This window comes from Drosophila arizonae, chromosome 4 (genome assembly GCF_054131065.1).
Source record: "Drosophila arizonae isolate 15081-1271.41 chromosome 4, UAZ_ARI_1.0, whole genome shotgun sequence".
In the NCBI taxonomy this organism is placed as follows: domain Eukaryota; kingdom Metazoa; phylum Arthropoda; class Insecta; order Diptera; family Drosophilidae; genus Drosophila; species Drosophila arizonae.
The window spans coordinates 16,575,536-16,595,583 of NC_142924.1; the positions used below are offsets into that span (position 1 = coordinate 16,575,536).

Consider the following 20,048-nt stretch of genomic DNA (forward strand, 5'->3'; position numbering starts at 1 on the left):
CCTCTCTTTCTCTATCTCTATCTCTATCTCTATTTCTCTTCAAGTCTGTTTTTCTATTGAACTATCTCTGTCTCTCTCTATTTCCATTTCTCTTCAACTATCCGCCTCTGTCTCTCTCTCTCTCTCTCTCCTAGGCTTAATTCTACGTTATTATAAGCATATATATTTTACATTATTTAATGGTTTTTTATTGCTTATAATATTTAATTTTTGACTCCACTTCTATTCGCCTTGGGAACACCTGTTGATTATCCTACTCTTACGTCTCCAATTTCAAGTCTAGGCTCACAGTTTTGGCTTACAGCTAAATGTAATTTGCAATTGTCCAACTGTCGCTTACCTTTTGTTTTCGCGCTTTCCGCAACATTTTGACGCGCTGTGTGGCCTGCTTCATGTAGACATCCTGACTGTGGCTATGGCTGTGGTGGCTGTTGCTGTTGCTGTGGTGCTGATGTCGCTGTGCCCGCTGTGGACAGTGGTCGAGGACATCGACGGCTGCTTCCTTGTTGGCAATGCTGCAGCATTTGAGATTCAGCATATTCTCGCAGGTATTGCTGTGCCCATTGTCCGGCGTGTGCTGCTCCGACTGCGACAGAGACTGTGACTGTGACTGCGACTGTGACTGCGACTGTGATTGTGCCTGTCCACTGCAGCATGGCTCCAGTTTAGTATTGTTCCTCTGGTATCTGGACTTTGACGGCTTGCCGCTGCCACTGCCACTGGGCTGGTGCTGCTCGAGCGCAGCTGCTGCCAGCTCCTTCTCCTTGTCGCTATTGCTGTCATCGTCCTCGTCATCGGACTTAATCAGTTTGCGTGGTCGATGACGATGCTGGCGGCGTGCGCCGCCGGATGTCGTTAGTGCCACGCCATTCGCTCCTGCCGCTCCTGCTGCTCCTGTTTTCGACATGGCCGCCAGACCCGTGGGCAGCTTCTTTAGTTTGCTGCTGCTGCTGCTGTTGTTGTTGTTCGTGTTGCTATTGTTGTTGTTGTGGCATGTGGAGGCCGCAGCGGCAGCGGCGGCGGCGGCTGCGGCAGCTGCCTGCGTTTTCGATTTGCCTTCCGGACTGACGGTGAGGCGCACGTTAATTGTCTTGCTGCCACAGTGCGGCACCACCACGGACTTGCCAATGGACTCGTATATGGTATACACAATGCCCACAATGTCGTCCTTTGTTATTTTGCCATGATGCCCATCCAGATCGTAGAACGTGAATGAAAATTGCAGTGGCTGCGACGATTTACCACCCTCAACGGATACGTCGCAGGTGAATTCCTATTTCGCAGCAAAATAAAAATAGATAAAACGGGAAAGTGAACAAAAGATTGATATGAATAAAGATATTTTTTTAATGAATATTTGCTTGAGCTTTATGTTAAATCACATCCTTTTAGTTGCGCAATCACAAAACTCTCCTAAAAGATTCGTGTTGAAAGAGCTTTTCACGATTTATGAGAGCTGCTTTAGCTCTGCACTTTCCCAAAACTTTGCCAAGCGCCACAACTTTGAAGCTATGCGCAAATATTGCCAGCTGAGCGAGTGCTAAAAATGCTAATAGAGTGCAATACTTAACTTGTTTAAAGAGTCAACATATATAATCAAGTGAAATAAGAAAAGCAAACTAAACTCTCTCTCTCGCTGCAGCAGTTGCCCCAGCGCACGACACGAGTAAAATGCAATTTAAAGCGCCAGCCAAAAAGTATGCAACACGTTTTGCTGCCACAGCTGGAGCATGCCACGCTGGCTGTGTGTTAGTGTGTGTGTGTGGCAAAGCCGCAAAAACACGCAGAACAATTACCACAGCAACAGCAGCAAAAAGGCATAAAATGTCTGCAAATAGACTTGAAAATTGTGGCCATAATTTGACTAAATATTTAATTTCTCGCACGCTGCGCCACCAACTGCAGCGGGAATCAAAACAAAAACAAAAAAAAACAAAAAAAAAACGAAACGAAATGAAACAAAATGTAACCGAAACAGAACCAACAGCGACTGTGACTACGTGCCGCCTGCCAGTCTCTCCCTCTCCCACTCTTCCATCGTTCCGCATTTGCCATTGCCATTGATAAAGTGCTGGGCAAAGACAACACCACCAAGCTCCCCGCTCTGCTCTCTCTCTCTCTCACTCTCTTTTACTCGTTCTCCCACCACCCAACAACTTCCACTTGAAACTGAGAGCGGCGCAACGACGGCGATGGCGGCGAGAGCGAGAAATAAATATAATTTCTAGCTACTTGGCTTGAAGATTTTTAATTGCCTTTAAGTGCTTTCGCTTTGAGTTTGCTGCCTGTGTTTTGTTTTGGTTTTTGCATTTTGTTTTTGTTTTGCTTGTGTGTATTTGTTTCTATTTTATTTTTTTTATTTTTTTTTTTTTTTTTTGTATTTTCTGCGCTTTTAATGGGTTTTATTGAATTTTAATGTTTTGATATTTTTTTTGGCCACAGACAGGGGAATGCCTGTTACAGTGGGTGGTAATTGAAAATTGCCAGCAACATTGTGTTAATGGTAAAAGCAACGGCCTAATTCAATTGCTCTCGTTGTTGTTGTTTTTGTTTGTATAGAAAAGCAATGGAAATTTAATTAAAAGCACATTTAAAAGTTGAGTTTATGCGTTCGGCACAGTGGGCACTGTGAAATATTGCAACCAAAACTGAGTTGATTAAACTTAACCAGCAGCTAAGGAAAAATAAGCAGAAGACGTGGCAGTACATTTTCAGCTAGCTGGGGGTCCATTAGAGAATGGAAAACCAAACATCATTTAATTTATATGCTTTTCAGTCAACAAAGGCAATCGCAAATCGGTAAAGCCTAGGCGAATCGAAATTCTATTTGCTGGGCATGTTGTAAATTGAATTATGCATAGATAAACTTTCGGTTTTAATAATTGGCATTTGAAATTGAAACTCCATTTAGGTACGAAATGAATGTTTTGCGCATAAAATTGTTTGTTTTATGGGATTTGCTAGTTTTGTAAACAGCATGAAAATGTAAATTATTAGCTGAACTGAATTATGGCGTATATTCAAAATAAATATATGATACGTCTATTAAAATTATACATAAAGTATTTGTTAAGTTCACTCAGCGATTGGTTAAGCCAAAGATTTGAATTCTCTTCTGTTTACATGTTTCATTCCCAGTTCGTTTCCTTGACTGCGACAAGATGTAAGCTAAGAGATATTCAGCGTTGCCAACTCTTGAGCTTAGAAACGTTGCCAACGACATGAAAAATTCGTTATATGTATTTCAAATGCGACAAAACTAATTATGAGTTAACTATTTTTAGGTTAAGCAATTTTACCTATTTTTGTTTATATTTTTCTTAGTAGTATAAAGCGGTTTAAATTAAAAAAAAAAAATTAATTTTAATAATAATAATAATAATAATAATAATAATAATAATTAATAAAAATATATTTTGATATTTTTTAATAAAATAATTAAAAGTTTTTTTTTCTGATTTTACTGAAGTAAAAAATATTATAATAATAAAAATAAATATATATTTATTTTTTTTTTTTCAAATATTATATATATTTAATTTATATTTATTAATTTATTGTTAATAAAAATTTATTATTTTTATATTATTATTATTATTATTATTTCATATTATTATTATTATTATTATTTTATATTATTTTTTATTTAATTTGATTTAACTAACTCTCCACTTTTGATGGCATATTTACATATTTACTCGAAACCCCTTTTGAAACTTATGAAATTTCATTTCAAGTGGAATTTCCATTGGGAAATTCTCAATCAAACTATCTTCGAACTCACCTCCAAGCGTATGCGCTCCTCCTTGCTGTGATGATGCAAATGTCGCGAATATTGCGGATGTGTTGCATGTGGCAGGGGCATTGCTGCTGCTGCTGCGGCTGCGGCTGCATCGACCACATCCTCCTCCAGCTGTTGTGGCATATTTACATACTTGTTATGCTTGCCATTGGCGCTGCTGATGCGCAAGTGTTTGCTATGGCTGCCACTGCTGCTCATCTCCTGCTGTTGCCGGGTCACATGATGATGATGTTGCTGCTGCTGCTGATGCTGATGCTGATGGGGCAGCAGTGGTTGTTGCTGCTGCTGCTGCTGTTGCTTGACTGCGACTGCGACGTTTGATGCATTGCCCGGGGGCGTGGTGATTATATTAACCACAGGCGATCGAAGTTGTATATTATTGTCACGTTCGCTGACCAACAACAAATCGGGCGGTGCACTGCATGAGGATGAGGCGCGCACCTGATGGTACATCAGCTCCTCCGAGTCTGTGGTGCATTCCTGAACTGTAAGAATTAGAGCAAGAGTGTGGGACAGAGTGTGAGTTATAGATGCCATTTTAATTAAAATGCAAAGTGCCATGAAATTGATGTCGCTGCCAGCATTAATGTTGTTGCCACACCCCCCTCCCCCGTTCCTCGGCATTTGCCTTTCTTCTTTTGGCGGCACATTTTGCCTTTGACTTTGTCTGCTGCGGCTGCTTGCAATTTATTTGCAATTTGCAATTTGCACAAAAACGCATTACGCGACAACAAAAGAAGCAAAGAAAAAATATAAATGAAATGAAATGAAATGAGAAATAAAATAAACTTTTATGCCTCAACGCCAACACAAAGCGCCAGACAAAACACTTGAAAGGCGACTGCGCCGCCTCTCGAGCATTCCTAATTAATGACGTCGTCAACTGTGAAGTGTTGTAGTCTCTGTGGCGTCGTCATCTCTGTTGAGTATATTTTTAGTTAATTGAAAATGCCACAGCTGGCCGAAGTTCCCATCAGCTCCCTGAGCTCCCTCTACCACTGGCCATTTCATTACTCATACGCCGCGTAAGCCGCGCATACCAAAAACTTAAGCCCAGCTCTGCTTTTTGCTTTTCTTTTGCTGCCATCCTTTTGTTAGCCCTTTTAATTAATTAAGTAGCACACGATTTTCATTTTTTGCTGCAGCTCTCGCTAAGCTGACCCAATTTCTCATTTTTTTTTTACTCTGCACCAGGACACGCTTTTTAATTGCATAAGCATTATGCAAAAGGAGTCCCCAGCTAGTTGCTTTGTCATTTCCACAATTCAACCCAACTCGACTCAACCCGTCTCGCCTCGTCTCGCGACGACAATTGAAGACAATTAGCCAAAGTGCTGTGCAAAATGAGTTGTTCGGCTTGCTTTGTTGCCCGCCAAGTGCGAGTGAGATTTGCCATGGAGTCGACTAAGTAGACTTCATTGTTTAGCCGAACAGCGGCTGACCTGGTTCTCTTTCAACACACACACACAATGGAAAATATGGAATTCTGGGTTATCTGACTGCATTATGAAATGCAATTTAAGATATCAGCTGGAAGGTTAAGATTAACCATTCGTTAGTCATTTAGATAGACTTTCATAAACAGTTTTATTTCTTCGTACTTTTTTTAATTGCTTTTTCTAAGTTGTTATTTAAAATTAGATAAGTTCATTTGTTTGAAATATTTTTAGAAATATAAGAAATAACTAAACATAATTACAATTTGAAATTAATTTTAATTTGTATACTTTTGGAAATGATTGTTATATGTTAAAAAAAAATAAAATGGCTTTTCTATTAATAAATAGCTTAGATATTTTATTTATTTATTTATTTTTTTTTTTTTTTTCATTTTATTTATTTAATTTTATTATTATTTTTTTTATTAATATTATAATTTTTTAGTTTTTTATTTATTTATTTATTTATTTTTAATATTTTTATTTATTTATTTTTTTATTTATTTATTTATTTATTTTTTGAATTTTTTATAAATATTTGATAATTTTTTTATATAGTAAATAATTTATTTAAAATTAGAAAAAAATAAACATAATAAATAAACATATATTTGAAAAAATAATTATACATACATTTATATTATTATTACTGGATTCTTTTTTTATTGAAGCTCAAAGAGTCAAGCTCTTTGTACCTTGAATGCATTGCAGCTTAAAATAAGATGAAATGGAATGAAAATGAAACATTCAGCAGGCAACGTTGCTGAGCACATAAAGCATAAATATTCTTGGAAAGAATCAACAGCCGAGATAATTGAATCCAGCTCGTCTGCCTGCCTGACCCTATACCTCTTAAGTCTACGCATATGATCATTCTTCTAACTGCCTAAACCTGACTCTGGCTATTCAGAGCTGATTATCCTTTTCTAATTAGCCTTTGTCAAGTGCTATTTGCTTAAAGTGATTATTTTTCAGCTTAACCTGTCGCCGTTTTCCATGGAAATCTGTCAGCTTTCAATTAAGTTGAATTTCGGTTTCACTTTGGCAGTTCGCATGGGCTCGACGGCACGACTTGGAGTTTGGTTTGCCTTGAGCTAACTGCCAGACATAATAAACGCTGGCCTGGTCTTTGGCCTATGCGAGAGACATACATACATAGATATATATATGTATATCTGTATATACATCTTCTTCTGCCTGTGTTTTTTTTTTTTTTTTTTTTTTTTTTTTTGCTATTGTTGATCTTAATCATGTGGCTCGAACATTTTTGTGCGTTTCGCCCTCGTTGAAGTTTTTTGTTGTTTTATTATTTTTTTAGTTTTTGTTTGGTATGCGACTTCTCATTAATTGTTGTTGTTGCTGTTTGTTGGTCGTTCGCGTCAGAAACACTTAACTTCATTAACACTTACATGCGAGATATGGCTAGAGACTCTAGTCGCCGACTCACAGCCAGCGCAACTGCAGCAGCAACAACATTGGTTTTTCTTGGCCACACAGCCACAATTATGAAGTTTTATCTTTAGTTTATATCTTCTTTTTTTGGCTCTTATTATTATTTTATTTTGTTTGTAGTCATTTTGAAAAGTTTGCCTTGTTGGCACATCATCTGTCTAATAAATTGCTGCACGTAGTCTTAGCTGGATTCAGATTCCATCCGACATTCATTAGCTGTCGTCATTTTTTATGCACTTTGCAAAGCCAACTTTGACTCAAGATCTTTGACTGTGTGTGTGTGTGTGTAAGTGCCTTTGTTGGGCTCTACACCTTTTCTAATTAAAGGCCGACCACTTGATGTGTCTGGCTCTGCTCTTTCAAGTCTCTGGCCTCTGTCTCTATTTCTGCAGCTCTCTTCCTTTCCGTTTCACTCTATCTCTCTCTCTCTCTCTTTCTCCCCCACTCACTCTCTGTATTCTCGACCAGCTTTGTTTTGCGTTTAATTATCGCCTTTGTGTTTTTTGAGCAAATACCGCGCCCGGTGCCGAACGATCGTGGCGCCAAGATAAACCAAAAGAACATGTTTTTCTCTCAAGTGGTTCGACCACAGCAGCACCACCAACAACAACAGCAACAACCACTCGATTCGCTGTTGTTGTTGAGTCATCTTGAAAGCATTCTTTTCTTTTTTTTTGTTGCCTTCGATATGAAACATGCCGCCTTGCAAATTAACTTTGGCCTAAGCCACTCTGAAAGATACATATCGTATGTACTTATAGGCGCAAACTGAAATGGAAATTGGGAACAGTCAAGAGCAATGCGAGATACTCTATAAGGCAAAAGAGAGGGACTTGTGTGTTGAGTGAATTTTAGATCTTTTTTGGTAAATAATTCAAATTTTCAATAAATTAATAAAGCATGAATTTATTAACTTTCATATTTTTTTAACGGAGCTAATCAAAGAGGGAAGCTTGGTCTTCTATTATTTTATACTTTTGTCATATACTGTCAAATCATATCGTGATATATAACATAGGATAATAATCCTAGGATTTCTCCTTAATCTACAATCTATATAAGCTATTTAAATAATAATAATATTTATAAAAAATAAAATAAAATAAAAAAAAAAAAAACATTAATAAACTATTAATTTTACTCTAAACAATTTTTGTAAAAATTTTCCATTTCCACCTATATTCATACTCATTTCGTGATTTATTTATTTAAGCTATATTTAATTAAACATATGGCTACTGATCCATATTAGCTGATATTTTTAGAGTTATTAGCATATATCAAGCTACTGAGCTTTTATAATAATATATCACTATACTTCCACACATTGGGCCAGCTTTTCATTTGTTTTCATTTGTAAGTTAGATTAAAATTATATTTATATTTTTATCTATATTGTAAATGAATAACATAATGATATTATATTTCGCTTGCTCTCTTTAAGTATTTGCCTAAGAATTTCAATTTAGCTATATTTCAATCAATATAAATCAATATTCACAACTTCATTTCCTTGGCGTCACCAAATGAATCACATAGCACATGTACTACAGTTTGTCAGTCAAGTAGTTTGTTATATCTCTAGCCATGGCCAATGAATTCAATTGAATTTATACATTACGCAAATGCTGAAAAGCCAACAAATGAAAATGAACAGAGAGCCTATGGGCTATACGGCCGTCGCTCCAGCACTCGAGACCATTAGACGGTCGCAACACGCACGTTGCCTGATAGCTGCAGGTCGTCTCAGGGGCTATGGGGAAGTCGTTGAGGCCTATGTTGAGCGGCCTCATGAATTTTGTATGATAAATGAACGTCACGGCTCGAGGCTTATCTATCAAAAAGTTTCTGCTGCGGCGTACGTGGCGTATGAGTAATGTATCTTAGCGCTCAGCACAATTAAAGCCAAAGCACAAGCACACACACACTCGAACATAGAGAACTCCTATTGGGCAAGCTTTCATTAACATATTTTCTTATCAAATGTGAAAAACAGAAAAAAACTATCTCAAGATGCTGTAGATTAGTTTTCAAAAGCGAGGATTTGCATAATTAATTGGCGTGTGTTTTTTTTTCTTCGTTTCATTTCATATCATTTTTTTTCTCTCTCTCTTTGTGGCGCTTACCTTTGGTTTTTATAGTGCAAATCAAAAATGCGCATAATTTCGTTAAATATTATAAATCGTTGTAATAAAACAAAACAGAGGAAAAAAAACACGACGCCAAAAAATTAACATGAAATTCAATATAAAACAGGTGGCGTTTGCTTTGTGCACACATTGGACCAATCGCGCTGGCTGCATTGCTCACGTTTTATAAATACTTAAGACTTATTTATATGGCCATTAAATCGAGCTAATTTACAGCTATACATATATCGGACGGTATCTGATTAATCAGCGCTAAATGGCTGCGATATATGATACAGCTTTTAAAATATTATGCAAAAGATTTAAATGCCGATTAAATTGATTTCAAATTGATTAAATTGTTCAAATGCTTTCGGTTGCGTTTTATGTATCGATAATTTCTATCATAAATTCCATTCAAATTCGAAATCAGAGTTTGAATAAAATGTGAGTTTACTGTTAATGTAAAGAAATTTCAAGCGCATTGAGAGAAATTTGGTGATGATTTTTAAAAGTTTATTATTATGGAAGGGAACATTAAATTTATAAAAAAAAAAGAATTTTTTAATTTAAAAAATTCTATTCTATTCTATTAGCTCTAGCTCTAATAACAACTGATGTTTGCAGAACATTTTTTAGTAGTTGATCAGCCAGCGATTATTAAACTGATCACTTGATAGCTATCCGATCGAACTGTAGACTTTGATAGAGCATTTGCTCACAATAAACTTGAATCAAGTGTTTCCTTTATGATTTTTTTATTATGTTGCTTTTCAGTTGTTTTCTGTTTGTTTGTTTGGCATTCGTTTCTTTTGGCCTGGCCCACTTGATAATTTACAACCACAAATTGGCCAGGCGCAGAGGCCGGCAAAAATCAAAAGGCGCACACAAAAATATTTCACTATCAGCCAAAGAAATCTGCCTCGTATATTTCTTACCATATTTCGTTTTTTTTTTTTTTTCCTATAATTTTTTGTTTTTATTTTTTGCCTGCTGCGCTATCTGAGACGCTTGCTAAATACCGGTAGCAATTATCGCCCCACCGCGGAATGGGGCAGGTTTAATTAAACGCCGATAATCGATGGGAAAACAGTTACACGACGAATTCGCCGTCATCAACGCGCCGCACCGTCGCTGGCGTCAATGTTCTTATCAGTGTATGAAGTTCACGGCGACAGCGACGTCGACGTCGCGTCGTCACGCGTCATCCATGTTGCGACGTCGGCGTTCCCCCAAGGGTACCATTAAATATGCCAACGAATTGCAGTTGAGTGAGAGAGAGAGAGAGAGAGAGGGAGAGATAGCGATAGCAAGCGAGAGGAGCTTGGCTTGCATGCATTTTAGCCAAGACTTGAACCGACGCCGCGCCGTCGCTGTTGTCTGTGTCGGCATTTTGTAAAGTTTGCTTTAATGTTAATGTTACAAATCAAGTGAAACAAATGCCGACATCGACATCGCCGACGTTGGCTGTCGGCCAGATCGAGCGTGCCTTTCATATGATATAGTATACAATCCCTAACCGCCGATGCTCGACGCTCGACGCTCGACGCTCTCCACGGCACAGCAAGCTCAGCTCTGTTTGGGCTCAGCGCGTGTCGCTCACGGAGGCCTTCATCTCGCCGCACAACGTGTTCCGAAACGGGTTTGCTGGCCATATAAAATGTACATACTATCCGTGTATTGCTTGTGTCTATGTGTGTGTGTGTGTTTCTTTTTCCATATCGACCCACAAATTTACGAAAAAGGGTCGTTGGGCTAAATAAGTGTGTTTGGCGAATCTAAAAGAGATGAGTACAAATAAATGCGCTGATCAGCTCTTCTCAAGTGAGGCAATTGAACGAGCTGACTTGGGTGGGAAACTTGGCTAAGCACAAGGTGGTTGTTGTATTGGGTATTGCAAGGAGAGAGGCTTGAAATGCTTGGAATTGAAATTAAATATATTAAATATATTACTGATATATTTATAGAAATATTATTATATTCTATTATTTAGTTATATTTAGCTTTTGTGTAATGCAGCACTAAAATATCCATAAACATGAATATATTTTATATAAAAATAGGCATTATTATTATTTATGCATTTTTAGTTAGTGTATGAAACGCTTCGATTCGATTATTGAAGCAGATTTTCTCGTTGTTCTTTCTATATGATTGCATTGGCTGTCTGTGTCTGTGTGTGTGTGTGTGTTTGGCTTGGGCTGGCTGAATAGCGGCTTTTGGGGTCTCTCCTGCTGCGGTTTATTTAAGTTTTTGCGCCAAAGTTTGTTGCGGCTAAACACAAACGGAAATTAATTACAAACAGCGCGCTTAAACTTGCCGCAACAACAACAGCAACAACAATCAAAATGAATGAGCGGCATAATGAGTGAAGGTTGTTGTAATTGCTCTTTGTTGTTGCTGCTGCTATGCTTGGCTTTTTGCTTTGCCATATTGAAGCCAATGGACAGATGTATTTATGTTGCTGAGGGCAGTTGCTGTTGTTGCTGCTGTTGCTGTTGTTGCTGCTGTTGTTGCTGCTGTTGCTGTTATTACTGCTGCTGCTATTGTTGCTGTCAGTCATTAACTCTAAGGCCTTTGTTACTCTAGCCTAAGCAAATTTTTGTTGTTGTTGTCGCCTTTTCCTTTTTTTTTTTTTTTTGCGCTTCTCATTTTACTATTTTTGCTTGGCGCCGTCTCAATGTTTTGGCATTTTATCAGTTCGTCAGGCATTTTGTCAATCAAATGTCAATCAAACACTGTTCTAGTTCTATTTTGTTTTGCTTTGCTGCTGCTGTTGCTGCTGCTTTTGTAATTTGATTGCTAAAGCGTAGAAGCTGCGACGAATTGTGTAAATATGCATGTACTTTATATCACTGACAACAGCAACAACAACAACAGCAACATCTTAGACAGCCAAGCGACAATTGATAAGATATGTAGAAATGTGTGTATATATGTATGTATGTACGCATGGGCGTGTCTGGGCAAAAGATGCTGCGAGGGTGAATTGAAGAAATGTCTAAGGCCAACAATTGATTGATGAATAAGTTTGTTTAAATTTATAATTAATTGGGCGTGTCAGTCATTGAGACAGGCAAACAAATATCAAGTTTCAAAGGCCCGACTATGAGAGACTTGTTGAATTTTTATAAATTTAAATATATATTTTTATTGTGTATTTATGTGCTAATGTGAAAAATAAATATTATAATAATATTACATTTGTATTATTATTATAGGTATTTATTTTTATTTTAATATATTCATACTTTTGATTTTTTTTTTTTTTTGTGTTAAATTGCCAGTTTTATTTATTTTATATATAAATTATTATTATTAGTAGATTTGGACAATATTATGAATTAATTTCCATGTCATATGACCCTCGTATGTCAATTTAATACGAGTACCAATTAATTGTATCAATATCACATATCATATTCCCTGAAATACATTTAACTCTTGACTTTACGGAATGTGCCCCTATGTTTGGCAACCTCTCGCCAGACCCTGAATGCATTAGGCATAACAAATTACATTTAATACTATTACCTCATATTTTATATACTCAATTTCTATGTATTTTATGATTGTGAATACAATCAATGCTCGTAATAAATATATGTTTATTAGGTAAGCAAATTCCATATTATTATTATATGCCAAATTCCATACAAATCAATTAAGCCATCCACTTTTCGCATGCTATTTATATTCATAAAGCATTTTATATTTTTATATACACATAATTTCTTCCATTACAAAAACCCAATTGTGTTTAACCTAACCCATCGCGTGACCCTCGCATATGAGCCTTCTGTGAGTATCGTATAGATATATTCATATAGTTAAACATACGTTTGCCTAGGCAGTTACGTAAATTATTGTGCTGTGTGTTTTTGTTTTTGTTGCTGCTTCTTTTATTGTTGTTGCGGCGTTGTCTCTTGGCCCTTTTATGGCCAACTCAAAAGTTGGCCAGAAGAGAGCGCGCGCGCGGACTAAAGTCAAAACTGAAACTCGAGCCAAGTCGAGCCACCTCGACACAAAGCTGAGGAGGCAGCAGGCGGAAACATCTCAAGTTTTATGCTCTGCTATTATTACAAATGCTCGCATCTCTTGATGGCCACCTGCAATGCCGCCTAACAGATAAAAATATACAAATTTGTATAAATAATTCAGCAACAAAAAAAAAAAGAGTGTAAAAAAGTTGTCACACACATATATCGCATATGTGTGTGTGTGTTTGTTTGTAAGAAGGTGAGCGTAATATCTGTCCGCATTCGTCGCAGAGTCGTAAAACTCCTCTATACAAATTATGAGCTGGAAGCGTGTCGTTTGTTGTTGCACATTCTACAAATGTGTCGGAAGTTGTCTCTGAGGCTGCTCTGACATATGCACTCCAAAAATTGTTTTCTTTTTTTTTTTGCTAACCATATACATACGTATACTTAATATGTATATATAGAAGCCAGCCAAGCAACCCACCCAGCCACCCACTGCCCCTACCAACACTGTGTGTGCGTGTGTGTGTGTGTAGGTGTTATGCCCACACATTCTTTGCCGACACTTCAAAAGCATTCGGAGCGCTATAATAAAATATATAGACGCGCAGCTACAACAGAATTATACGCTGCTTTCAACTTTTGCGCCTAATTCACACATTTTTTTCTCTCTTTTTTTTTTTTGTCTGTTGTGTGTGTGTGTGAAAATTTTATGTATTGCCTTTAGCAGCATCATCAAAAAAAAACAAACAAAAAAAAAAACAAAAAAGAAGACATCAATATGAAATTTTTGTCACGTTTTCTAATGTGCCAAAGGAGCTGCCAACTGTAGGAGGGGCAGTCGTAGCAGGAGTCGTACCCCACTCCCTTGCTATCTCTCTCTACCAACCTCCCTCCCTCTCTCCCACTCTCTATCTCTGTTTCTGCTTTGTTTTCTGAGCTAGAGCAAATGCCGCGGGCAGCGGCGCTTGAGCAGAGGGTTTGACACGGGCTTCTTTTGTCATGTGGAAGTGTGAAATTGAAATTCATTTAGGGAATATGTGACAAGCATTACAAAGACAAAACATATATATATTATATAGGCATCTATATGTATATATTGTCTATATAGCCATGCGGAGTATTAGTTCCCCCTTAAAGTCTGCAAATGTAAGTACCTTTTGCATTTAAAGTTCATCCTGTGCGCCCTCTTCTCTCAAGCTACGCCTCTGCCACTCACTGGGGAGACTGTGAGACTGGGCCAACTGAGTTGCTCTTTATCATTCGCAGCCATCAATGTTTTTATATGTTCTGTTATGCCATGTGCTATTACTTTAGCATTGGCAACGCCCCACATATAAACATAGCACATTACTCCCGCCTCCCGCATGCTGCTCCTCTCTGCTAGGCACCTCCGCTATCACCCGACAAACATTAACATGGCCTCACGCAAACACACAAACACACATATATATATATATATACATATATGTATGTATGTATGTACAGAGATTACCCACATAGCTATGCTTGACTATAAAGCATATTTTAGCATGTCAAGCGTTGCGCATCCGCTTTGATGTTTATTTGACAGTTTTTATAGCGGCTTTTATCTGCCAACTACTTGGCTAAGGCAACGCCCCCTACTGCCCCCAGCCTGTCTGCCTGCTTGCCTAGGCTGTGCGTGCAGCTTCCTCTTTAAGTTAACTATCCGCATTGGGTCGTCTTCCTATTATTGCCAAAATAAAACAAAAACAGCAAAGAAAACAACAATAGCTACAACACTGGACCAAAATGCTTTGAAGATTTATAATTTGTTTTTGTTTTTTTCATTTTGGCTTTGACTTTGAGAGCACAAATGCGTCACACGCATAAATTGTTCATTCATTTGCCAAAGAGAGCGACGGCAACAACAACAACAAAAAGCAAAACAACTAAATTGCCCACGCAGACAGTTCATTCAGTTTAGTTGCTTTACAATTGTAGTTGTAGTTGTTGTTGCTGTCTGTCAGCTTAAATGCAACTCAAGTGCAGTGCTGCTATCTCTTTTCCGCTTCCCACTCCCCGTTCAAATTGAAGAGAGGCATAGCCTCACTCACTCACTCACACACACTTTTCGTCGCTGCCCCAGTAGACAATCGACAAGCAATTTGCTTTACAATTATGTTATTGAAACAAATAAATGGCTGTATTTAATGTGAGCTAGTTTCTTATCAGTGTTCGTAACATAAAAAGAACTGTATATAGAAAATTATTTGCAACATATGCTAGCTATTTTCAAATGTTGATTTTTTCATTTTGCATATTTCCAACTGGGCTGTCTGCAAAAAAGAGCCCAAGATAATTACCCCAAAAACAAATATCCCTTTATGGATAACTGTAGTTAGTTGTTGATTTTGCTATGCAAGCAGCGAGGTATTTTTTCTCTTCCTCCACGCAGTTAGGGATTTGTTTGTGCAATTACCTCAAGCACACAAACATATGCCACAATGCAAATTGACACGGCGCACATTTTTGCACAAACGACGTCAAATTAAATTGTTGGCCATTGAATCCGAAATGGAAGCGAGCCGTGAATAAGGGAGAGGGAACGTGCCAACCATTTGGCTAAATATTTTATGAAATTATGCGTACATTTGCCCGTTACTGAATCCCTGTTTGTGTTTATGTTTGGCATTGTCTTTGGCTCCGTCTGTGTCTGCGTCTTAGTCTTTGTCTTTGTCTTTGTCTCTGTCTTTGCTTTTGGCCAAATTGCAATTACATTAGGAATCGCAGCCGTTGCTTACTGCAATCTGGTGGCACGTTTATTATTCATGTTATGGCCAAGGAGTTCGACTGCCACGCCCCCTTTCATTATTTTAAAATCAACAAGATTTGCATAAGCTGATTGCGTTTGTTACATTTGTTACACTTCCTTATATCTGTCCATATTTAATTTCCTTAAAGCACTTTCGCCGCCAACTTTTATTAAATAAACTTTTGCGCTGCCGGGGCAAAAACTTTGGACATAAAATAGTTTTATTGCCCCGTCTCCATTGTCGCTATTTTTCTGTAAGCTACTTGCCTGTAATTAACTGTTTTCGACTGTGCTTGGGTCGAACGTGAAAGCCGTGCGAGCAGCGGACGAGGGGAAAAAGAAGAGAGGGACAGTCAAGTAGAAGCTTGAGAAGTTACGTGTGTGCTCTGCACAAGGAGTTAATATGAAGTTTGTTTCTCTCGCAAACTATGTGACAAAGTACTCAGCGCAGTGGCGTGCGCATTAAAGGGATTTCAAATGAGTTAAGGTGCGATGTGAGTGAGTGATGAAAATTGCATGTGAAATTATTGTGTTACATTGGCAGTAAAAATTTTAAAACTGGAAATGTAAGCTGAAGCACATCGGACTGTGCATAAATGCAATGGGATTACAGTTAATGTGCCCTGATTTAATTAGAAATAATAATTTCCCTTAATTACATCTCTGCTTTGCCCATCAAACTGTTACTCTCCACTTCACTCACTCTCTCTCTCTCTCTCTAAATACAGATTCTATAATGTTCTCTCATGCACTTACCCAAGACGCTCGCTCGCCTTAAGCGCAACTTAGCTTAACTTCTATCACTAAGCTACGCCCCTGCATTTCACAGCATATTGTTACTCTCGCTCTCGCCCTCCCTTATGCCCACTCTTCGTCTCTCGTGAGCGATTTGGTAGCCTTTTGGCTGTCGTTTGTTTACATTTCATATGACAAAGTCAACCGACGACGCGTCGTCGTTGTCGGCAACTTCTTGGCAAAAATTTTTATTTTTCTTTGCCGTTTTTTGTATTTTTTGAGTGTTTTTTTCCTGTTTTTTTTTTGTTTTTGTTTTCAACAAATACTCAACACGCAGCACGTTCCCCAGTCGCACTCGCTGCACGTAGCGTATTTAAAAGGCCCCGAGATTTACGTACGAAACTTTGAAGCCAACCCGGAGGCACACATGCGACATGCTGTAGCTGCCTCGCCTTGCTTGCCAGCCCCACACATGTGGGCCGTGCAGGCAGTGGATCACGGCACGGAGTGCCAACGGGAGAGCAAGAGACTCTGAGACTCTAAAAACTCTGACAACGAGGCTACTGTTTGGCAAGTAAAGCTTTTTTTTTTTTTTTTTTTTTTTTTTTGTTTTTCTGTTTGTGGCTTGTCGGCAAAACCAGTAGCCAAGAGGCAACCTCGCCTCGCACAGTTGTTCCAAATGCCAGGCTCCACGCCACGTTGCACTCGAGTGCCGACCAAGAGAATGTGTTTTGTAGTTTTGTGTGTGTATGTGTGTGTTTCGGGCCAAATACCCTGTAGTTAGTTAAATGCTAAATTATGGGTCTAACAATAAGACACGCGAGAGCGAGAGAGCAACAGTATGTAAGGAGAGCTAGAAATGAATATGGGAATGATACATAGTCTTAATGTTTCACACAGGCAGTAATTGCAGTTTTGTGTCAAATTGAAACTCTAGAAGAGTGAAGAAGTTGTATATAACAGATTTTTATCCATACTCCACTTTCACTTATAATAGCTCAAGAGAAAAATGACAGAGTGAGAATACTTTTAATTTTTCAGACCCCAATTAAGCTTTTGATTAAGTTCAAAGTCTGAAGAAGGAATAATCAGGTAGGAAATATTTGTTTTCAATGGTTTCTTCCCTTATTTAACATTTTTTATGGAACGGGGATCTGTACAAACTCTTAAATCAATCAACAGTTGAAGATCAATAAGGAATTTATACACACGAGCTTTACAATATTCAATACACATATTCAATCCTTATTCTTGAAACCCTAAACATAAAACTCTCACATTAGTTAGTTATGTATAGTATTATATCTTACATCTATTTTATCTGAGCTTGCCTCTTTTTCAAGTCAAAACTATTTTTATTCCTCTTTCACTATATGTTCCAATCTATCACATACGCCCATATATCCTTCCATTTACTAGGGTATCTCTAAGTATCTTCAACCCCACTTGCTCGTCTGTTGCATTCTCAGTTGATTTTTGTGCAAGTTGCTTTGTTGTTTGGGGCTGTTGTTTTTTTTGGCGGAATTGTTGTGGCCTCCAATGGATTCAAAATGAAACTCGCTCGGGCTCGCTTGGCCCGCATTTGGGGCAGTCCGCAAAAAATATTTGTGGCCCGTCTGTAGCGGCTCTTCCCGTTGGGTTTTCAGCTTCAGCTTCAGCCTCGACTTCAGCTTCAATTTGATTGCATTTTAACAAGGGCCAGCCAATTCTCAATTCTCTGCGCTTTGCCGGAAAAACAATAAGCGAAGTTTGAAAATTCAATTGTTATTGCTCGTAGCTTGGCTATTATATATGGTGCTGGCTCGCATCGTTCGCTTTCCTTTCAGACATTTTCCCGCTGTCCGAGTCGAAAATTGTTTTCCATTATATGTAGTATTTCTGACTCAGCAGAGTCCGTGGAGTCCGAGTCGAGTCTGGGGAATGCAGGAACAGCACAGCCTCTTCATCAGCTTTGTTTCTTATGATTGCTGTCCGGCTGCCGCTGCCTCTACCGCTGCCTCTACTTCTGCTTCTGTCTCAGCCTCTTGTGTTGTTTTTCTGATTTGTCATTATATTTTCGCCCTTGCCCCCAGTCCAGCTATGTCTGGATATTTATGAGTTATTGTTGTTGTGGTTTTAGTTGTTGTTGTTGTTGCTGGTCGCGTCCACAACATGATTTCCGTTTTAGGCAAAGGGTCGCCCGTCTTTCAACAGCGTTTACAATTACTTCTACCCATCTCACTCACTCACTCATTCTCTCCCGCTCTCGCTCCCTCTCCCTGTCCGTATTTCCTTCTCAGTGGGCTAGCAATTAAGGCCCCGACAACTTCTTCTGGCGGAAGTCGTTTAGCTCTTCACGTTGACTCGAGAGTTTGTCTTGTAATTGATTTTCTTTCTGCAGTTAATTGCCTGACACAGACCGCAAAACACGTCGACCGCATGACGCACCAAAGTGCTATGCAAATATATTCCCAGTGCAATAATCAATTTCGTATGACCATAGCTATCTATCTATCTGTCTCACCATATTGGCTCCGCAACTTGACCCATTTACCAAAGCTGTTGCATGCCTCATTATAAAACTTCCACACACACACACACTCTCACACAATGGCAATGTTTATTGTTTGGCTGCGGTTAAGAGGGCCAAGCGAGGAATGGAAATTGTTTAACCAGAACTTTATGGAAATCGTTCACATTCTGCTGGCAGACCAAAGGAATTCTTTAAAGCCTTTGTGCTCCATTAACTAGAGTCATTTAATTTAATGTCGATAGTTTGTGCAAAAAGGTTTTTCATTGAGGAAGCTGATAATCGAGATTCGCTGGGGCTACTAAACTTGGTTGACAAAGCGGTCTAAAGGGTTCTCATAATTATCATATAGTATATGCATATGTTATTTATTACAACCCATTTGTATCCGCTTTTTAGATTATGAATCTAAAATAGTTTTGCTAATTGCATCATCAGACAATTATTCCTTCGGAAAAAAGTCCAACGAGTCAGACAATTGATCCCTCGGGAAAATTAGTCTACATGACTTGATTTCTGAGAATTATATTATGTATAAAACTCAACTATATTATTCGTTTATGATTATTTGTACCTAGATACATAGGTATAACAGTTCCATTGTTCTAGTTATGGGACTATCTGTATAGGAATTCTGCATTTAATCTACTTCATTCTTTTTTTCCATTTTGTAGATTTAACTCATATTTCGTATTACATTTCTTATGCCTACTTCATACAAAATCGTCAGATTGTCCATATCCCCCATAACACATTTATATGTTGTCCTTTTTTCTAGACAGATTTATCAGTCAAGTTGACTTTCAGGCAGATTTACTACTACAAAATCTTTTCAAGATAACTATCTGACCATTATCATTATTATGCACACTTTTTCATATTTTATAAGCAAACAAACTTATACATAAACGTCTATATAAAGAATCTTCTCATAGAGACCCATCATATATCATTCAAGCCCGCTTAAAACTACAAAAATCCTTTCATTTCTAGTTTCGCCTTTGCCTTAACCACATATAGATTGGTAGTTTGCTCATAGTTTGTGAGCTAAAATGAGCTATTTGCTTTGTCACCATGACAGAACGTGACAAACCTAACAAATTGACACCCACTTAACCACATTACTTGGCCATGGGCCAGGGGCTATGGGTCCGTTAAAGTAACTCAAAAAAAAAGGAAAAGGAAAAGTTGGCCAGCTTTAAACTTGATTGGGGGTTGGCTGG

General features: G+C 38.1%; 1 protein-coding gene across 1 annotated transcript in view; it reads right to left on the reverse strand.

Moving 5' to 3' along the window:
- Nucleotides 1-20,048, reverse strand: part of nkd (NKD inhibitor of WNT signaling pathway naked cuticle) — a 48,941-nt gene that overhangs the window by 4,009 nt on the left and 24,884 nt on the right. Inside the window, exons 2-3 of the mRNA XM_089468699.1 lie at nucleotides 3,785-4,287; nucleotides 341-1,273 (exon numbers count right to left, since the gene is read on the reverse strand). Coding sequence (XP_089324825.1) covers nucleotides 341-1,273; nucleotides 3,785-4,287 — 1,436 coding nt within the window. The remainder of the gene's footprint in view (nucleotides 1-340; nucleotides 1,274-3,784; nucleotides 4,288-20,048) is intronic.